Source organism: Macaca fascicularis, chromosome 1, assembly GCF_037993035.2.
Source record: "Macaca fascicularis isolate 582-1 chromosome 1, T2T-MFA8v1.1".
In the NCBI taxonomy this organism is placed as follows: domain Eukaryota; kingdom Metazoa; phylum Chordata; class Mammalia; order Primates; family Cercopithecidae; genus Macaca; species Macaca fascicularis.
Window position 1 is genome coordinate 233,456,317 of NC_088375.1, and position 17,074 is coordinate 233,473,390.

General features: G+C 62.0%; 2 protein-coding genes and 1 long non-coding RNA gene across 16 annotated transcripts; 1 reads left to right on the forward strand and 2 right to left on the reverse strand.

Annotated features, from left to right (window-relative positions):
* Positions 1–114: 114 nt before the first annotated feature.
* INTS11 (integrator complex subunit 11) lies at positions 115–13,712 on the forward strand. Of its 6 annotated transcripts, none has more exons than XR_012427609.1 (17): positions 115–194; positions 3,487–3,584; positions 4,049–4,122; positions 5,026–5,254; positions 9,215–9,313; positions 9,395–9,429; positions 9,828–9,966; positions 10,360–10,424; positions 10,823–11,012; positions 11,522–11,605; positions 11,988–12,077; positions 12,163–12,325; positions 12,410–12,517; positions 12,604–12,753; positions 12,933–13,075; positions 13,150–13,279; positions 13,373–13,712. XR_012427609.1 is itself a non-coding variant. In XM_045388801.3 (17 exons), the coding sequence occupies exons 1-17, from the start codon at positions 167–169 to the stop codon at positions 13,436–13,438; spliced, it is 1,803 nt and encodes a 600-aa protein (XP_045244736.1). In that variant the 5' UTR covers positions 115–166; the 3' UTR covers positions 13,439–13,712. The 6 variants fall into 6 exon arrangements, 3 of the variants coding, with proteins under 3 accessions (XP_045244736.1, XP_045244733.2, XP_065391209.1); XR_012427608.1 differs by having other exon boundaries at positions 12,604–12,709; XM_045388801.3 differs by having other exon boundaries at positions 12,604–12,665.
* LOC141409106 (uncharacterized) lies at positions 9,247–10,823 on the reverse strand. The gene is made up of 2 exons (XR_012427671.1): positions 10,158–10,823; positions 9,247–10,063 (listed from the first exon to the last, which is right to left on the reverse strand). It is a non-coding gene; the product is annotated as an uncharacterized lncRNA (long non-coding RNA).
* On the reverse strand, positions 11,457–16,506 carry PUSL1 (pseudouridine synthase like 1). Of its 9 annotated transcripts, XR_012427646.1 has the most exons (9): positions 16,387–16,506; positions 16,136–16,193; positions 15,833–16,020; positions 15,503–15,652; positions 15,257–15,427; positions 14,481–14,535; positions 14,236–14,398; positions 13,726–13,979; positions 11,457–12,728 (listed from the first exon to the last, which is right to left on the reverse strand). XR_012427646.1 is itself a non-coding variant. In XM_045388871.3 (8 exons), exons 1-8 carry the CDS (start codon positions 16,461–16,463, stop codon positions 13,599–13,601), a joined length of 1,185 nt encoding a protein of 394 aa, XP_045244806.2. In that variant the 5' UTR covers positions 16,464–16,506; the 3' UTR covers positions 13,371–13,598. The 9 variants fall into 9 exon arrangements, 5 of the variants coding, with proteins under 5 accessions (XP_045244806.2, XP_073879880.1, XP_005545163.3 ...); XR_012427651.1 differs by having other exon boundaries at positions 12,512–12,728; positions 15,257–15,507; XM_045388871.3 differs by lacking the exon at positions 11,457–12,728 and having other exon boundaries at positions 13,371–13,979; positions 14,294–14,398.
* Between the last annotated feature and the right edge of the window lie 568 nt (positions 16,507–17,074).

Here is a 17,074-nt window from a genome sequence, read left to right on the forward strand (position 1 = left end):
CGCTCTCGCCCGCCGCCCTGATTGGTTGGATGCTGTCCAATCAGGAGGCCAGGCGCGCAGACTCGCGTTTCCGGCTAACGCACCGGAAGTTGACACCCTGGTGGTTGCGCCTGCGCAGTGCATCACCGCGCGCGGGACTCGCGGCTCTGGGAACGCGGCGGAGACGATGCCTGAGATCAGAGTCACGCCCTTGGGTGAGTGGGAGCCGCCGGCAGGGCTGTGGGGCGGGCTCCGTATGCGGCTCCGGGCGGGCTGGGCGCCCCGCTCCCTCCGGGTTGTCATGGAGCCGGGTGCGCGTCGCGGGCGTCCTCGGTCTCCTCCTTCCCGCGTGGGCCCTGGTGGGAACCGAGAGGCGGCCGAGTCCCTGCACCCTCGGCCTCCGGCAGTGACGCGAGAACGCGAGCCCCGAGGTTCAGGCGGCCGTGAGGGGACGTCGCAGAGGGGGCTGCGGGGCCTCCGCGCTCGCTGTGCGCTTTCGTTGGTGCGTTGACCTCCCTGTGCGGCGCGCTGCCGCCTCCAGCCCCTCAGTCCCGCAGCCCCCCAGCCCCCCAGCCCCCCAGTCCCCCAGTCCCCCAGTCCTCCAGCTTCTCAGCCTAGCAGACCCCCAGCCTCTCAGCCGCCCAGCCCCCCAGTCTCGCTGTCCCGCTTCTGCCTCCTCACCTCTTGCTTTCTGTCCACCACTCCTTGTGCTCACGCCCAAATTACAATCAACTCTCAGTTCAGCTCTTGTTCTACCTGATTTCTGCAACACTGAAAAAACCAGCAAAAAACACAAATGTATACTCTTAAGAGTCCTAACAGGCTGGGCACTGTGGTTCACGCCTGCAATCCCAGTACGTTGGAAGGCAGAGGTGGGAGGATCGCTTGAGCCCAGGAGTTTAAGACCAGCCTCGCCAACATGGCAAGACCCCATCACTCAAAAAAAAAATGCAAAATTAGCCGGGCATGGTGGTGTGTGCTTGTGGTTCCAGCTACTCAGGAGGCTGAGTTGTGGGGATTGCTTGAGCCCGGGAGGTCGAGGCTGCAGTGAGCCATGATTGTGCCACTGCACTCCAGCCTGGGCGACAGCAAGACCATATGTCAAAAAAAGTCAAAGTCCTAACAGTATAGAACAATGCGAAGGAGGAAAGAATTAGTCAAAACCCAGGGTCTCAGAAACACCTGGGGGGACATGGTGCTGGTGGCCAACCATCCTGATGTCCTGGGCGTTTTCCACACGTGCCTGCCCTGTGCTGTCCTGGAACCTGGTCCTTCCACTGGGCAGGGGGTCGAGGGCATCTTCCAGCACAGACACTGGGATGAGATTACATGTCCTTCCTCATGGCATGAGCGCTTCCTTGGAGGGGTGCCTGCTGCCCCGGCGGGGATACTGTGCTGTGAACACCCCTGGCCTGTGCACAGCCCACGGTGTTAGGGTGGGCCCTGCTGCCCTCCCCTGCTCTCTGGGGCCTCTGCTGGGTCCTCCCAGACTGCCCCTTTCCCATTTGGCCTCTTGGCTGCCTGTTCTACCCACTCTCTGGACAGTCTGATCTTTCATGTGGCTTCAGTGGCTCCCAGTCTGTACCTGGGTGTATTCTTTTTTTTTTTTTTTTTTGAGACGGAGTCTCGCTCTGTCGCCCAGGCTGGAGTGCAGTGGCCGGATCTCAGCTCACTGCAAGCTCTGCCTCCCGGGTTCCCGCCATTCTCCTGCCTCAGCCTCCTGAGTAGCTGGGACTACAGGCGCCCGCCACCTCGCCCGGCTAGTTTTTTGTATTTTTTAGTAGAGATGGGGTTTCACCGTGTTAGCCAGGATGGTCTCTATCTCCTGACCTCGTGATCCGCCCGTCTCGGCCTCCCAAAGTGCTGGGATTACAGGCTTGAGCCTGGGTGTATTCTTAAGGTCACCTCAGCCAGGGTATCGGCAGAGCAGAACTGTTTCCCCACCTCCCTGTGCCAGGGACTGCCTTGGGCTCCGTGCTCACTGGGCCAGTGCTGTGTCCTTGGGGTCACTCCCACGCCCTCGCCTGTGCGTGACTGTCCCCCGACCCTGCCTGTCCCTCCCAACCCTGTTCCTCCCCCTTCCCCCATCCTGCTCAAAAGTTGGCTTCTCAGGGAGCACTTTCCTGTCATGGTTCTGGAAGTTTCAAGGCTTCCTCATCCTCTTACCTTGCTCTTCTGTCACAGTAGCCTCCATCTGGTGTACTCGAGGTGTCTTGTTCACTTGTCTGCTGTCTGTCTCCTTGCAGACAGGGATGCCTCCTCCTCTGTCTTCTCAGCCCTGTCCCCTCCTGTAGCTCCAGGCTCTATTCCCTGGGATCACTGTGGGTCCTGTTGGGAGGCGGGACTGCCAGTACCTCAGGATTGGGCTTTGGAATTCAGAAGACCAAGCCAGGCCGCACGCTTCAGGGCCACAAGTGCCTCTGTGGCCTTAGGTCCTTGGCTGTGAAGAGGGGCGGCCCTCCCTTCCCACAGATGCCAGAGGGCCTCTGTGAGCCTGGCATGGCTTGGGGTAGGAGGTGCAGAGGGAGGAGACAGCTGAGACCCTGCTCTCAGAGAGCTCACACCCAGTGGGGGCAGGAACAGGCCTAGAAGAGAACCTGAGACCCCCATTCGTGGCAGGCAGGCCCTCGGCTGTGGCCCCGCTATCCTGATGTGTGGTGCTGGCTTTGGACGTTTCAGGTGGCTGGTCGGGGAAGGTGGGTGGGGATTCAAGGGGAAAACCAGGCCATTCACGGCCATCAGACTCCCGCCCAGGCACAGGCTGTGCAGGGGCCATGGCCCTTTCCTTGTGGGCCTCCAGGTCACATGAGGGGGCTGAGTGTGCCTTGGCTGGCCAAGGCCTCTGGCTGGAGCAGCTGGGCAGGGCTGCTTGGCTGTCAGGAGTGTGGGAGGGCTGCAGATTAGGGTCTGTGTTGGGGGCTGCGTGGTGGGCAGTGGTGTGGGGCTTGTGTTGCCCACGCCGGCCACTGCTGGACCACTGGCACTGTGTTCGTGTGGCATGGCCGAGGCTGCGTGACATCCCTCCACAGCCGCACCACCAGGGGACACCCAGTGCCAGCACTTAGGCACTCAGGCCCTTGCCTGCCTGGGGACAGATCCTGCAGGAGGTGGCCTCATTGGTCTGCAGCTCTGCTGAGGGTCCAGCCACAGCCCAGGCGTGACTCTGACTGAGGTGTTGGCCCCGCAGACCAGCCCTTGTGTCTGAGGGGCTGAGGACCACAACACAGTGCCCACTACTCAACCAGCAGGCCACGGCCGCCTGGAGAGGCCAGGGAGGAGCGTGTGGGCTGCCGGCCTCCACCCTGGATGTGGTGGTGTGGGGCGTGGTCCTGTGTCCCCCTTCCTGGGACTAGGGGTGGCCCTGTTTCTTGGCCCACGTGTCTGTCCACACAGCAGCCTCGGTCTCGTTTCCTCAGTGCATTGGGTCCTGCAGAGCTTGGGGAGGCAGCACAGGGAGCTGGGGGCGGGGGGCGCAGCACTGACTCTCACCTGCCCTCCCTCGAGTAGGGGCCGGCCAGGATGTGGGCCGAAGCTGCATCCTGGTCTCCATTGCGGGCAAGAACGTCATGCTGGACTGCGGAATGCACATGGGCTTCAATGACGACGTGAGTCTCTCGGGCAGGAGGCCCGGAGGCCAGGAGGGCTGGCCGTGTGCAGGCAGACCCTGGGCCTGAGAGCCGGACAGTGGGGCAGTGGGCAGCAGTGGTCGTGCTTGGACGACTGCACCCTGTGGGTAGCAGGGATGGGTGGGCCTGGCCGAGGCGAGCCCCTGCATGGGGAGGTCCCCCTGTACTGGTGCTGGGCTCCAGCCCCAGAGTCCTATAGGCTGGGCCCAGTGAGACCCTGGGCTCAGCTTCCTGCTCACATCTGTCAGTGAGGTTGGAGGTAATCTCGGCCCCTCTGCATGCTGTGAGCAGCCAGGGGTTCTGGTGTGACCTGCGGGGTGGCAGTGCCCAGCCTGAGTCTGCACGTAGAACCCCCCTTCCTGGGGGCCCCTCCCTGGGACATGGGTGGTCCCAGGTGCTGCCTGGAGACCACGGCGCAACCTGAAGCCTCACATCCTTCCCAGCGACGCTTCCCTGACTTCTCCTACATCACCCAGAACGGCCGCCTGACAGACTTCCTGGACTGCGTGATCATCAGGTGGGCACCCGTTGGGGGCCTTGAGGGTCCCATGTCTGTGCCTGTGGGGCTTGGGCCCCCTTACTCGGCCTCGGCAACGTTTGGCAAGGGGCCTGCGTCATCCTTGATCCTCAGGGGGCGTCGGGGCCCGGGGATCTGCTCCTTGCCTGCCTTACTGGTCACACACACGGCCTGGTCTCCACCTGTTCTTCTGGTCCTGCCCTCTGAACCCGGCTCTCCAGGCTTCACCCTCTCCGATGCCTTCTCTGTCTCAGGAGCTTTAAACCCCACTGTCTTGTTGGAGATTCCAGAGTCCTGAGTCTGCCCTGACCCCAACCTTTAGAGTCCAGAAGCTCATGACCCGCTGGTCTGGGTGGCATCGCCTGGATGGCCACGGCATTCCTACTGGTTCCCCCTGCCCTGCCCCGCCCTGTCCTCCCCAGCAGCCAGAGGGCCTGTGAAGCCTGGAGAAGCCCGCTCTGGAGGCAGTGTCCTCAGCTGCCCCTGAGACCCTCGCGGTTGTGGCTTCTTGTCAGACACAGCGGGGTCCCCAGTGCCTTCTTGGGGCTTGCCAGGCACTGCCCTTGCCCTCGGGTCTGTGCTGCCTTCAGCTGCCGCTCCTCTCAGCCTGTCCTGATGCCTGAAATCCCAGCGGCTCCCCGTGCCCCTTAGCGGCTTCGCATTGCCTCGCGAGCATGTCGCTGTCACCGACGTGTTCAGTTTCCTGTTCGCTCGCTGCCTCGCTAGACTTTGAGACTGAAAGTTCCAGGGAGGCGGCTTTGTGTTTGCTCGTTACTGACTCTTCAGTACTCGGGATGGGGCCTGGTGCACAGCAGGCGAATGAAGGGGGCAACCCACAAGCCCAGAGTGGGGGTGAAGGCTGGGGCAGGGTGGGCCCAGGCTGACCTGTGCTGCATCCCCCAGCCACTTCCACCTGGACCATTGCGGGGCACTCCCCTACTTCAGCGAGATGGTGGGCTACGACGGGCCCATCTACATGACCCACCCCACCCAGGCCATCTGCCCCATCTTGCTGGAGGACTACCGCAAGATCGCCGTGGACAAGAAGGGCGAGGCCAACTTCTTCACCTCCCAGATGATCAAAGACTGCATGAAGAAGGTGGTGGCTGTCCACCTCCACCAGACGGTCCAGGTCAGGTTCCCAGGGCCACAGACGGCACAGGCACTGCCCACCCCCACACCAACCATGTCCTCCGCCCGCTCTCCACAGTCTCTGGAAGGCTGGGGCCTCAGGGTGAGCCCACCCCACCTCACTCTTGCATCCAGCACTGTGGGAACACCTGGAGGCGGCAGCGCAAGCACAAGGGTCCCAAACGAGATAGGGCGCCAACCCGGGAGAGCACGCACAGGGTGGGGGTGTGCCCCGGCCTCCAAACCCACCTGGCTCTGTCTGAGCGGCATTGAAATGGCCAGAGTGGGACAAGCTGGTGCCCTCAGAGCGCTCGGAGCCTCCGGAGACTTGCTGGAGCTCCCAGGGTGTCGCCGGGCAGGGAGGCAGGGGCCAGAGGGGAGATGGGCCAGTTCTGGAGGGTGCCTGGTTCTGGGTGTGGGTCAGGGAGGAAGTGAAGGTTAAGTTGGTGAGTGACAGATTGGCAAAATTTGTGACAAAGATTGTGGGTTTGTCTGTGTCTCATTAGAGTCTCTGGGTATTGCTTTTATATTTTTTGAAACTATATTAGGTACTTACGTATTTTGGAACATTTTATTTTTCTGATTGAACTTCTTATCAAAATGAAGTATATTTATCTTTTTCGTTGTGAAATTTTAATTTTTTTTTTTTTTGACAGGGTCTCACTTTGTTGCCCAGGCTGGAGTGTGATCTTGGCTCACTGCAGCCTCGGCCTCCCAGGCTCAGGTGATCCTCCCACCTCAGCCTCCCAAGTAGCTGGGACTACAAGCATGTGCCCCTATGCCCAGCTAATTTATTTTGGTATTTTTTGTAGAGAGGGGGTATGTGTTGCTCAGGCTCTCCAACTCCTGGGCTCCAGGGATCCTCCCACCTCAGCCTCTCAAAGTGCTGGGATTACAGGCATGAGTCACCACACCTGCCAACTCCTCCGTATATTTTAAACCCAGACAGACATGATTTCTAATGCCTGGTAACATCAACATTTGCTTAGTTTTATTTATATATTTATTCTTTTTGTTGTGCTTCCTGCATTTTTTCTGCCTTTTACTTGGGGTAATTTGCCTTCTGCCTAAAGAATGGAGTGTGGGTCTGCTGGTGCTGAATTCTGTCAATTTTTTTTTTTTTTTGAGACGGAGTCTCGCTCTGTCGCCCAGGCTGGAGTGCAGTGGCCGGATCTCAGCTCACTGCAAACTCCGCCTCCCGGGTTCACGCCATTCTCCTGCCTCAACCTCCCGAGTAGCTGGGACTACAGGCGCCCACCACCTCGCCCAGCTAGTTTTTTTGTATTTTTTAGTAGAGACGGGGTTTCACCATGTTCGCCAGGATGGTCTCGATCTCCTGACCTTGTGATCCACCCGTCTCGGCCTCCCAATTCTGTCAATTTTTATTTGGCTGCAAACGGATTTACTTTACCCTCATTCTTGAAGGACTTTTTTCCTCTTAGGTGTGTAGGATTTTAGGTTGACAGTATTTTGTCTCTGCACTTTGCAAACATCGTTCTGTCCCCCGTCTCTGGCACGGGCACCTGTAGGGTCTTGGCCTTGGTTTTTGGTGCTTGTGCTCCGATGGGCCGACATGTATTCTCAACCTGTTCAGAGTTTGAGGCCTCTTGGATCTGTGGCTTGAGGCCTTCATCACGTTTCTTCCAGTGTTGCTTCTGCCTCGTTCTTGTTCCTCCAGGGGCCCTGAGAGCCTGACGGTCAACCTCTTGAAACTTCGTCATCCCTTTGTCTTTCCTGTTTCCTGATAGATATTCTCTGGTGTCTCTCAGTTTACGGATTCTCTTTTCTGGTTATATGTCATGTGGTGGTAAATTCATCCATTGAATTCTATTTTTTTTTTTTGAGATGGAGTTTCGCTCTTGTTGCCCAGGCTGCAGTGCAATGTCATGATCTCAGCTCACCACAACCTCTGCCTCCCGGGTTCAAGCGATTCTTCTGCTTCAGCCTCCCGAGTAGCTGGGATTACAGGCATGCACCACCAAGCCTGGCTAATTTTGTATTTTTTTTTTTAGTAGAGATGGGGTTTCTCCATCTCTACTAAAAAAAAAGGTCAAACTCTTGACCTCAGGTGATCCACCCTCCTCAGCCTCCCAAAGTGCTGGGATTACAGGCATGAGCCACCACATCTGGCCCATCCATTGAATTCTTAATTTGGGTTTTAATAGTTCCTGGTTTTAGAATTTCCACTTTTTGCCAGGCGTGGTGGCTCACACCTGTAATCCTAGCACTTTGGGAGGCTGAGGAGGGTGGATCACGAGGTCAGGAGATCAAGACTATCCTTGCTAACATGGTGAAACCCCGTCTCTACTAAAAATACAAAAAATTAGCCGGGTGTGGTGGCAGGTGCCTGTGGTCCCAGCTACTCGGGAGGCTGAGGCAGGAGAATTGCGTGAACCCGGGAGGCGGAGCTTGCAGTGAGCCGAGATTGCGCCCCTGCACTCCAGCCTGGGCTACAGAGCGAGACTCCGTCTCAAAAAAAAAAAAAAAAAAGAATTTCCACTTTTCAAAAATAGTTTCTATGCCAAGGGTGGTGGCTCACACCTGTAATCCCAGCACTTTAGGAGGCTGAGGCGGGAGGATCCTTTGAACCCAGGAGTTCCAGACCAGCCTGAGCAACACAGTGAGACTGTCTCTCCAAAAGTACTGTTTTTATTTTTTATTTTATTTTTGAGACAGTCTCACTCTGCCACCCAGGCTGGAGGGCAGTGGCGCAATCTCGGCTCACTGCAACCTCTGCTTCCTGGGTTCAAGTGATTCTCCTGCCTCAGCCTCCCGAGTAACTGGGATTACAGGTGTGCACCACCACACTTGGTTAATGTTTTTGTATTTTTAGTAGAGACAGGGTTTCACCATGTTGGCCAGGCTCGTCTCAAACTCCTGATCTCGTGATCCACCCGCCTCAGCCTCCCAAAGTGCTGGGATTGCAGGTGTGAGCCACCATGCCCAGCAAGTTTTAAATGAGTGAAATAAATTTTTAAAGAAGTCTAGTTTTTTGCCAACAATTTTTTTTTTTTTTTGGATGGAGTCTCGCTCTTGTTGCCCGGCTGGAGTGCAGTGGCACAATCTCAGCTCACTGCAATCTCTGCCTCCGGGGTTCAAGTAATTCTCTTGTCTTAGCCTACTGTGTAGCTGGGATTACAGGTACCTGCCACCATGCCCAGCTAATTTTTGTATTTTTAGTAGAGACAGGGTTTCACTATGTTGGCCAAGATGGTCTTGAACTTCTGACTTCAGACGATCCACCCACCTTGGCCTCCCAAAGTGCTGGGATTAAAGGTGTGAGCCACCGTGCCTGGCCCAATATTTTTTTTTTTTTGAGATGGAGTCTCACCCCGTCGCCCAGGCTGGAGTACAGTGGCGTGATCTCGGCACACTGCAACCTCGACTTCCCAGGTTCAAGCGATTCTCCTTCCTCAGCCTCCTGAGCAGCTGGGATTACAGGGATGCACCTCCACGCCTAGCTTATTTTTGTATTTTTAGTAGAGATGGGGTTTCACCATGTTGGCCAGGCTGGTCTCGAACTCCTGACCTCAAGGGATCCACCCGCCTTGGCCTCCCAAAGTGTTGGGATTACAGGCCTGAGCTACCTTGCCTGGCAGCCAGCATTCTGAATCTTGTCTTTTCTCTGTGATGTATTCAAAGTCCACACTGGAAACTCCAATTTCAGGTCCCTTCAGTCTTCCATCTGTTGTGTTTTGTTCTTTGTCCACATTGCCCGTCCCTTGTGAACTGGATGCTGTGTATGAGCAACAGGGACTAAAAGGCTCAGTGCAGTGCCCTCGCTCCCCGCCCCTGCCTCCCTCGCTCCCCGCCCCTGCCTCCCTCGCTCCCGGCCCCTGCCTCCCTCGCTCCCCGCCCCTGCCTCCCTCGCTCCCCACCCCTGCCTCCCTCGCTCCCCGCCCCTGCCTCTCTGCCCCTCTGCTGTGACGACACAGCCTGAGCACAGCCCTGTCCTCCACAGGTGGACGATGAACTGGAGATCAAGGCCTACTATGCAGGCCACGTGCTGGGGGCAGCCATGTTCCAGATTAAAGTGGGCTCAGAGTCTGTGGTCTACACGGTCAGTGGAAGGGCTTAAGGCTCGGGAGGGGCTGCCGGGGTGGGACGCACCCTCCTCATGGTGGCCTTGATCGTTCACCAGGGTGATTATAACATGACCCCAGACCGACACTTGGGGTAAGTAGTCCGAGATGTCTTTTGTCCCATGGGCCCCCCTGGCGCTCAGGACCCTGGCGGGTGTCGGCGTGCCAGCTCTCGAGCGGCCAGCCCAGCAGTGTCTCCCATGTCCCGTGTGGCCTGGAGAGCCCCTTCCTTCTGGGCCCAGATGCGCGAAGGCACAGGGTCCAGGCGGGGTCCTCTGTCCCTCCTGTCTCTTCCCAAGGTCTGGGCGGGGTCCTCTGTTCCTCTTCTCTCTTCCCAAGTGTGCTGCCCACAGCATTTTACCAGCTGGCTCTTTCCAGCCAGAGTGGCCCAGGAAGGCGGGTGGGCGTAGTACTGGGGCCCAGCTTGTCAGACCCAGCCCTGCAGCTGTGGGGACCGTGCACTGTGACTCACACCCCACCCCCGTGTACTAGAGCTGCCTGGATTGACAAGTGCCGCCCCAACCTGCTCATCACGGAGTCCACGTACGCCACGACCATCCGTGACTCCAAGCGCTGCCGGGAGCGAGACTTCCTGAAGAAAGTCCACGAGACCGTGGAGCGTGGTGGGAAGGTAGCCACAGCAGGGGTGGGGACGCGGGCCCTCGGCTATGCTGGGCGGGTCCTTTTGGCTGCCCTTGGCCTAGGTCAGGGTCTCAGGGTGGGGGGCACTGCATTTTCAAGCAGGGAGGGAGGAAGGTGTGCTCAGCATTGAGGACAAAAACTCAAGAGACCCTTCCCAGGGAGCCCCTTTGCCTCTCCTACCTCAGATCCTGAGGAAGCCCTGGCCAGGCCCCACGCAGCTCCCTTCTGTCTCCGGAGAGTGGCTGGGACAGGACTGGGAGCAGATGAGAGAGGCTAAGGTCCCTATGAGGCAGCTCTTGGGCACCTGGCTGTGCCCTCACTGAACACTGCCTGCTGTGCCAAGGGGCTGTATGGCCAGGCTCCTGCCGTGTGTGTCCCCCAGGTGCTGATCCCCGTGTTCGCGCTGGGCCGCGCCCAGGAGCTCTGCATCCTCCTGGAGACCTTCTGGTAGGTGCCGCCAGGATGGCTCTCTCAGGAGCCCCTGGCCCAGCCTGCACAGTTCAGTCGGTGGGCAGCCCTGCCCAGGGTGCTGGTGGCATCTCAGCCCTGCTTGCTGCTGTCCTGGGGGGCTGCTTGTGCGCCGTGTGACCCCAGGAGGCCTGTGACGTCCGGTCAGCGTCACTGTCTGCGGCTCTTGTAGGGGTTCCTGGCCCTCCGCTGAGCCTGGCTGCTTTAGGGCTTAATGGGACATAGGCTGAGGGCACTGGCCTCCTGTGGTTGCGACTGGACTCAGCCCGGCCCATGCATGGGCTGTGCAGATACAGGTGTGGGGGTGACCCGGCCGAGTCCTGCCCTGCAGTGTCCTCCCCTGTGGCCGCTGTGCTGACTGGGCCGGTGGTCCCCAGGGAGCGCATGAACCTGAAGGTGCCCATCTACTTCTCCACGGGGCTGACCGAGAAGGCCAACCACTACTACAAGCTGTTCATCCCCTGGACCAACCAGAAGATCCGCAAGACTTTCGTGCAGAGGAACATGTTCGAGTTCAAGCACATCAAGGCCTTTGACCGGGCTTTCGCTGACAACCCAGGGCCGATGGTGAGACCCGCGGCAGGGCCGGCACCTCCACGTCTGTGGGCCTCCTGTCTCCTGCAGGTCTCTGGGCTGGGCCTGCGGCGGTGGGGGGGGCGTCGCTGCCCTGAACCCCCCCCCGACTGGGCCTGCGGCGGTGGGGGGGGCGTCGCTGCCCTGAACCCCCCCCCGACTGGGCCTGCGGCGGTGGGGGGGGCGTCGCTGCCCTGAACCCCCCCCGACCCTGTGTGTCCTGCAGGTCTCTGGGCTGGGCCTGCGGTGGTGGTGGGGGCGTCGCTGCCCTGAACCCCCCCCCCGACCCTGTGTGTCCTGCAGGTCTCTGGGCTGGGCCTGCGGTGGTGGGGGGGGCGTCGCTGCCCTGAACCCCCCCCGACCCTGTGTGTCCTGCAGGTCTCTGGGCTGGGCCTGCGGTGGTGGGGGGGGCGTCGCTGCCCTGAACCCCCCCCCGACTGGGCCTGCGGTGGTGGGGGGGGCGTCGCTGCCCTGAACCCCCCCCGACCCTGTGTGTCCTGCAGGTTGTATTTGCTACGCCAGGGATGTTGCACGCCGGGCAGTCCCTGCAGATCTTCCGGAAATGGGCCGGAAATGAAAAGAACATGGTGAGGGCGCGGTGCGGTGTGGGAACCTGGAAGCTGGAGGCTGGCGGGTTGTCCTTCCTCCCGTGCCGTCTGTCTCCGCTCTTGCTGGCCTCGCGCTGGCCGAGGGACGTGGCTGCTGCTGCCAAGGGACGGGGGTGACATCGCCTGGAGCTGCTCGGTCTCCCTGTGACGTAGCCCGTCCACCTCGGGCTGTACAGCCCCAGCCCAGCCCCGGACAGTCTTGTGGCAAAACCTGAGTCCTTTGGCGTCTGCAGCCAGGCTTGGTCGGGCACTGCTGGCAGGTGGAAACAGCTCCCAGGGGTTCAGGTGGGGACATCCCAGGGAAGGCCCTGAGGTGCCAAGGCTGGGGTCCCGTGGCTGTGAGCTCTGTGCCTGCCCCCAGGTCATCATGCCCGGCTACTGCGTGCAGGGCACCGTGGGCCACAAGATCCTCAGCGGGCAGCGGAAGCTGGAGATGGAGGGGCGGCAGGTGGTGAGTCCCGACCCCGTGCTGGGTTGGCAGGGCAGAGGGGCACCTCCTGGTGGTAACCGCTGTCCACACCCCGTGGCCTCCGCAGCTGGAGGTCAAGATGCAGGTGGAGTACATGTCATTCAGCGCACACGCGGACGCCAAGGGCATCATGCAGCTGGTGGGCCAGGCAGAGCCGGAGAGCGTGCTGCTGGTGCATGGCGAGGCCAAGAAGATGGAGTTCCTGAAGCAGAAGATCGAGCAGGAGCTCCGTAGGCAGCCGGGCGGGCGGCGTGGGGCCCGCCTTGGGTCGACGCAGGCAACCTGGGCTGAGGCTTTCTCTTCCCGGGGTCCAGGGGTCAGCTGCTACATGCCGGCCAATGGCGAGACGGTGACGCTGCCCACGAGCCCCAGCATCCCCGTAGGCATCTCACTGGGACTGCTGAAGCGGGAAATGGCGCAGGGTATGTGGGCCGGGCAGGGAAGGGCGCTCGGGGCAGGCAGCTGGGAGTGGCCCTTACGTTGACAGCTGCTGCCGCCTCTTCCACAGGGCTGCTCCCCGAGGCCAAGAAGCCTCGGCTCCTGCACGGCACCCTGATCATGAAGGACAGCGTGAGTGCCGGGACAGCCTCTGGAGGGGGGAGACGAAGGACGGCGTGAGTGCCGGGACAGCCTCTGGAGGGGGGAGACGAAGGACGGCGTGAGTGCCAGGACAGCCTCTGGAGGGGGGAGACAGCCTCTGGAGGGGGGAGACGAAGGACAGCGTGAGTGCCGGGACAGCCTCTGGAGGGGGGAGACGAAGGACAGCGTGAGTGCCAGGACAGCCTCTGGAGGGGGGAGGGCTGCTGCTGTGCTCCCTGACCTGCCCCTGCCCCACAGAACTTCCGGCTGGTATCCTCAGAGCAAGCCCTCAAAGAGCTGGGTCTGGCCGAGCACCAGTTGCGCTTCACCTGCCGCGTGCACCTGCACGACACGCGCAAGGAGCAGGAGATGGCGTTGCGCGTCTACAGCCACCTCAAGAGGTGGGCGCCCGGCCCCGCCCCCCCACCCCTCGGGCCCCGGGGGCCAGGCAGGGTCTCACCGAGCCTCCCCACAGCGTCCTGAAGGACCACTGTGTGCAGCACCTCCCGGACGGCTCTGTGACTGTGGAGTCCATCCTCATCCAGGCCGCCGCCCCTTCTGAGGACCCGGGCACCAAGGTGCTGCTGGTCTCCTGGACCTACCAGGTAAGGGGTGGCCCCCAGCCCACCGCGGTCAGCACAGGTGTCACCACCCCTCCCTGTCCTGCACGGCCCATGGTGCTCTTGCTTCTGCCCTAGGACGAGGAGCTGGGTAGCTTCCTCACATCTCTGCTGAAGAAGGGCCTCCCCCAGGCCCCCAGCTGAGGCCGGCATCTCACCCAGCCACCACCTCTGCCCTCTCCCAGCTGGACAGAGCCGGGCCTGCACTTCAGGACTGTGGGTGCCCTGAGTGAACAGACCCTCAGGTCCCATCCCTGGGGACAGAGACCGTGTGTCATGTGCCCACCCAGGCAGCTGTTTCCAGCTAAAGAAAAACTGGCCTCCGGGCTGTCTTGCCTTTATTCCTGCTCCTGGGCCCCCAAACGATGGTTAGGGCAGGGAGTCCCGGACAGCAGTTTCCAGTAAAAGCTGAACGAAAGGCTACTTGGTACCTTCTTCTCGGTGTACATGGCTGTGTCCTGCACTGCACCCCATCCCGCCTACGATACAGAGGGGCATCCAGGCTGGTGGGACCTGGGCAGGGAGGCTGCTGTGGAGGCTGGGCAGCAGTGCTGTGGGCCCCAAGCGGCTGACTGCCGTGCTTGACCAGCACAGGGTTGGGCCTGGTGTGGCCTGACTTTGCCGAGTATCCGGGGTCATTTGTGGCTCCCGAACTGTGGCCCCTGCAGCGTGCAGGAGGCAGCACCTGTGGACAGACCAGACCCTGCGTCAGCCTGGGGCAAGGTCAGCCCACCCTCCCCACCACTGGGACCACTCCCATGGCCAGGGAGTGGGTCAGCCCAGGACGAGCTGGGCTGAAGGACTGTGACCCTGGGGGGGGGGGGCTCCTTTACCCCCAGTTGTCTTGCTGCGGTCAGTGGTCCCTGACCTCCCCACTCCACGGCATGGCCGCAGCAGTCACTGGGCACATAGCAGGAGCTTCCCAGGCCCACTCCTCTTACCGAGGCTCCCATATAGCACTGACTTGAGGAATAAGCCGTGGGCCGGGGCCACACGTGCCTGGTGCTTCCCCAGGGGGTCTTGGCTCTCCAGAATCGTCTTCACCTGGGCAGGTGCCAAAGCCCCCAGCCCCACGGCCACCAGCACAGCGGTCATCCTCCGTACCTGTGACCCAGGGCCGAGATTGCACAGAGGCCTGCCCACCCTCAGCCCCACCCCCCAGGGAGGGCCCCAGAACCGAGCCCACCTGTCTATACAAGAAGGACTGACTCTCAAACTCCAGGCTCCAGAACCGCAGCTTCCTGGAAACACACGTGCCTGTAGGTGTCTGTGGGGCAGTGCCTGCCATCCCCAGCCTACCACGTGGCCTCGGACAGGAGACTGACAGGGCGGGCTGGTTCCCCCGGCTGACTCCCTGCCCCCAGGGAGGCCCATTGGAGAGGCTTAAAACCAGACAAGCAATGCTTGGGCAAGGAGGCAGCAGGACCCTGGAGGCTGGGCAGGTAGCCTGGCTGTGCTGGAGGGGCTTGCCCTGGGCCCTCCCCTAGGGTCCTGGTGCACGGTCTGGGAACATGGCTGGTGCGTGTGCCAGAGACCCCAGCCCTGTCTGTACTTGCTACTCTGACGCAGGAGTCTGGGGCCGGCAGAAGTTCTTCCTCCCTTGAGGGCTCACCCCAGCAGGGGAGGTTTTGTGGTCAGAATCTGCCACCTGGTGGGTGGCCCTCTGGACAGTGATGGGGCAGCAGAAACCACCCCTGCCAGGCTGGGCCAGAACCACTGGCACCAGCGAAACCTTCCCAGTGGCTGCCAGAATTCTGTTAGGCAGGGCAGGGTTTTCAGAGACAGGCAGCCTTCCCTGTCCTCTGCCCCCAGCCGGGGTGGGGGAGGGCACAGCTGCAGGCTGGGGGTGTCCGGGCCACTCCAGCTGTCCAGGTTCGCCTGCCTTAAAGCTGGGGGAGGTGCTGGAGCTAAAATCAGCGCGTGACCTGAGGGCAGGGCCACAACCCACAGGCCCTTCCTCACCTGCTCTCCTCGGGGGTGACCAAGGGGCTGGCCTGGCCTGGGGACACGGAGACACGGCGCAGCGTTCGCACAGGGCTTGGCACCGGGCTGCCGGCCGACTGGAACGCGCTGAAGTCATGTGTGCCGAGGAGGTGCTGGGCAGCTTCTTGCATGGCGGCCACATCCAGGCAGCTTCAGGTAACAGGGTAACGTCAGGAGGTGCGGCCTGCCTGCTCCCTCCCGGCTCACTGTCAGGGCCGCACTCACTCTGCCTGGAGAGTCCAGCATAGGTTGCGTTCAAACACCGGCAGCTCAGCAAGCCGGTGACAGCCAGTGACCAGGCGGTACAGGTAGGTCCGGGACGTGGCTGCGTGGCGAGCGTGGAAGTCGCTGGGCACTCGGAAGGCCCGCAGGACCCTGTGGCAGCAGGTCAGGCTCACCGGAGGAACGACCCTGCCGGTCTGCTCAGGTGTCACCTCCTGTCTCCTCCACCCCCGAGCTCTGACCAGACGACGAAGTCTGTGCAGACCTCCAGCCTCCGCCCGCAACAGAATTGGGAAGGCCGAGCCCCAGGGGCTGCTCAGGTCGCCGGCTCACCTGATGGCCGGGTGCCGCAGGTGGGTGTTGAGGGCCTCGGCCAGGACCTCGGGCGGGAAGGGCGGCCGGCCTGAGCGGCGCTGGACGTCCAGATGCGCCGCGTTGCTCAGGGCGTGGACCCCTGCGTCCGTGCGGCTGGAGATGGTGAACCTGACCGGCACCACGGAATTCAGCCGCTCGGCGGCCTCCTGCAGGACCGAGCCGCGGGGCGAGCGGGCGGGTGGGCGAGGCCGGACCTGGGGACGCGCGGGCGGGGGCTCCCCCTTATCCCTCACCGGGCGTCCCGGGACCGGCCGAGCTCACCTCCAGGTAGTTCTGGACCCCGATGGCGCGCTGAGTGCCCCTGACGGCCGCGACCCCGCTGCGGGCAGAGGCGGGCGGAGGTTACCGGGGGCGCCCTGCCCTGGGGTCTCGGCCGCCCTGTGAGGCCAGAGCCGCTTCCGCCCCCGAACGTTTGCAAACCGCGTCCGGAGACATCCGCTTGCCCGCCCGCGCCCTCCTTCCCGCCTCCGCCCGGGCCACGTGGCGCCCGTCGCTGCGCCCGGGAAACTTACTTAAAGTCGGTGCCCACGTACTGGAAGTACACAAGGTAGCGCGCGCGCACCGAGCCTGCGGCCTGCACCGAACCCATAGCCGAGTCCAGCCGGCGGCGGGGGAGGCGGCCTCCAGCTCCCGGGTTCTGCGCGCGCGCACGCAGCCTGCCCCCCCCCCCCCGGACGCTCTTGCGCCTGCGCAGTCGCCCCGCCCCGCAACGCGCCACGGCGGCCTGGGGCGGGGAGCGGAGGCGGGGTCGGGCTTAGGGAGCGGTTGCAAAGTGCCGGCCCGTCGCCGAGCGCAGGGGCTCTACCTCTACCGCGGCGCCCCGGAAGGCGCGCCCGCAACTACGCGGTGACCCCGCGCTCCCGCGGGCGTGCATTCGTTCACTCGTTCATTCATTCGCCGCCTCCCACACTCCCCGAGGGTGCCCGTTCGCCGCGTTGCGGCCAAGTCCTCCCAGACGTGGTTTTCGCAAACGCCCTGAGTTGCGCAACGGCCGGGATGGCTGGAGCGGGCGGGGCCCGCGCCCTCCCCGCGCCCTCCCCGCGCCCCACGTTTCCACCGACCGTCCCCGAAGTCTGCCGTGGCGGGCCCCGCCTCACTTCCGGACCGGGGTGGTCCCTGGACGCTGCGAGGGGCGTTTGGCGACGCTCCCCGGCGGTGACAGCGGGCGGCGCGCGCGGGCGGTGGACTTTGGCGACTCTC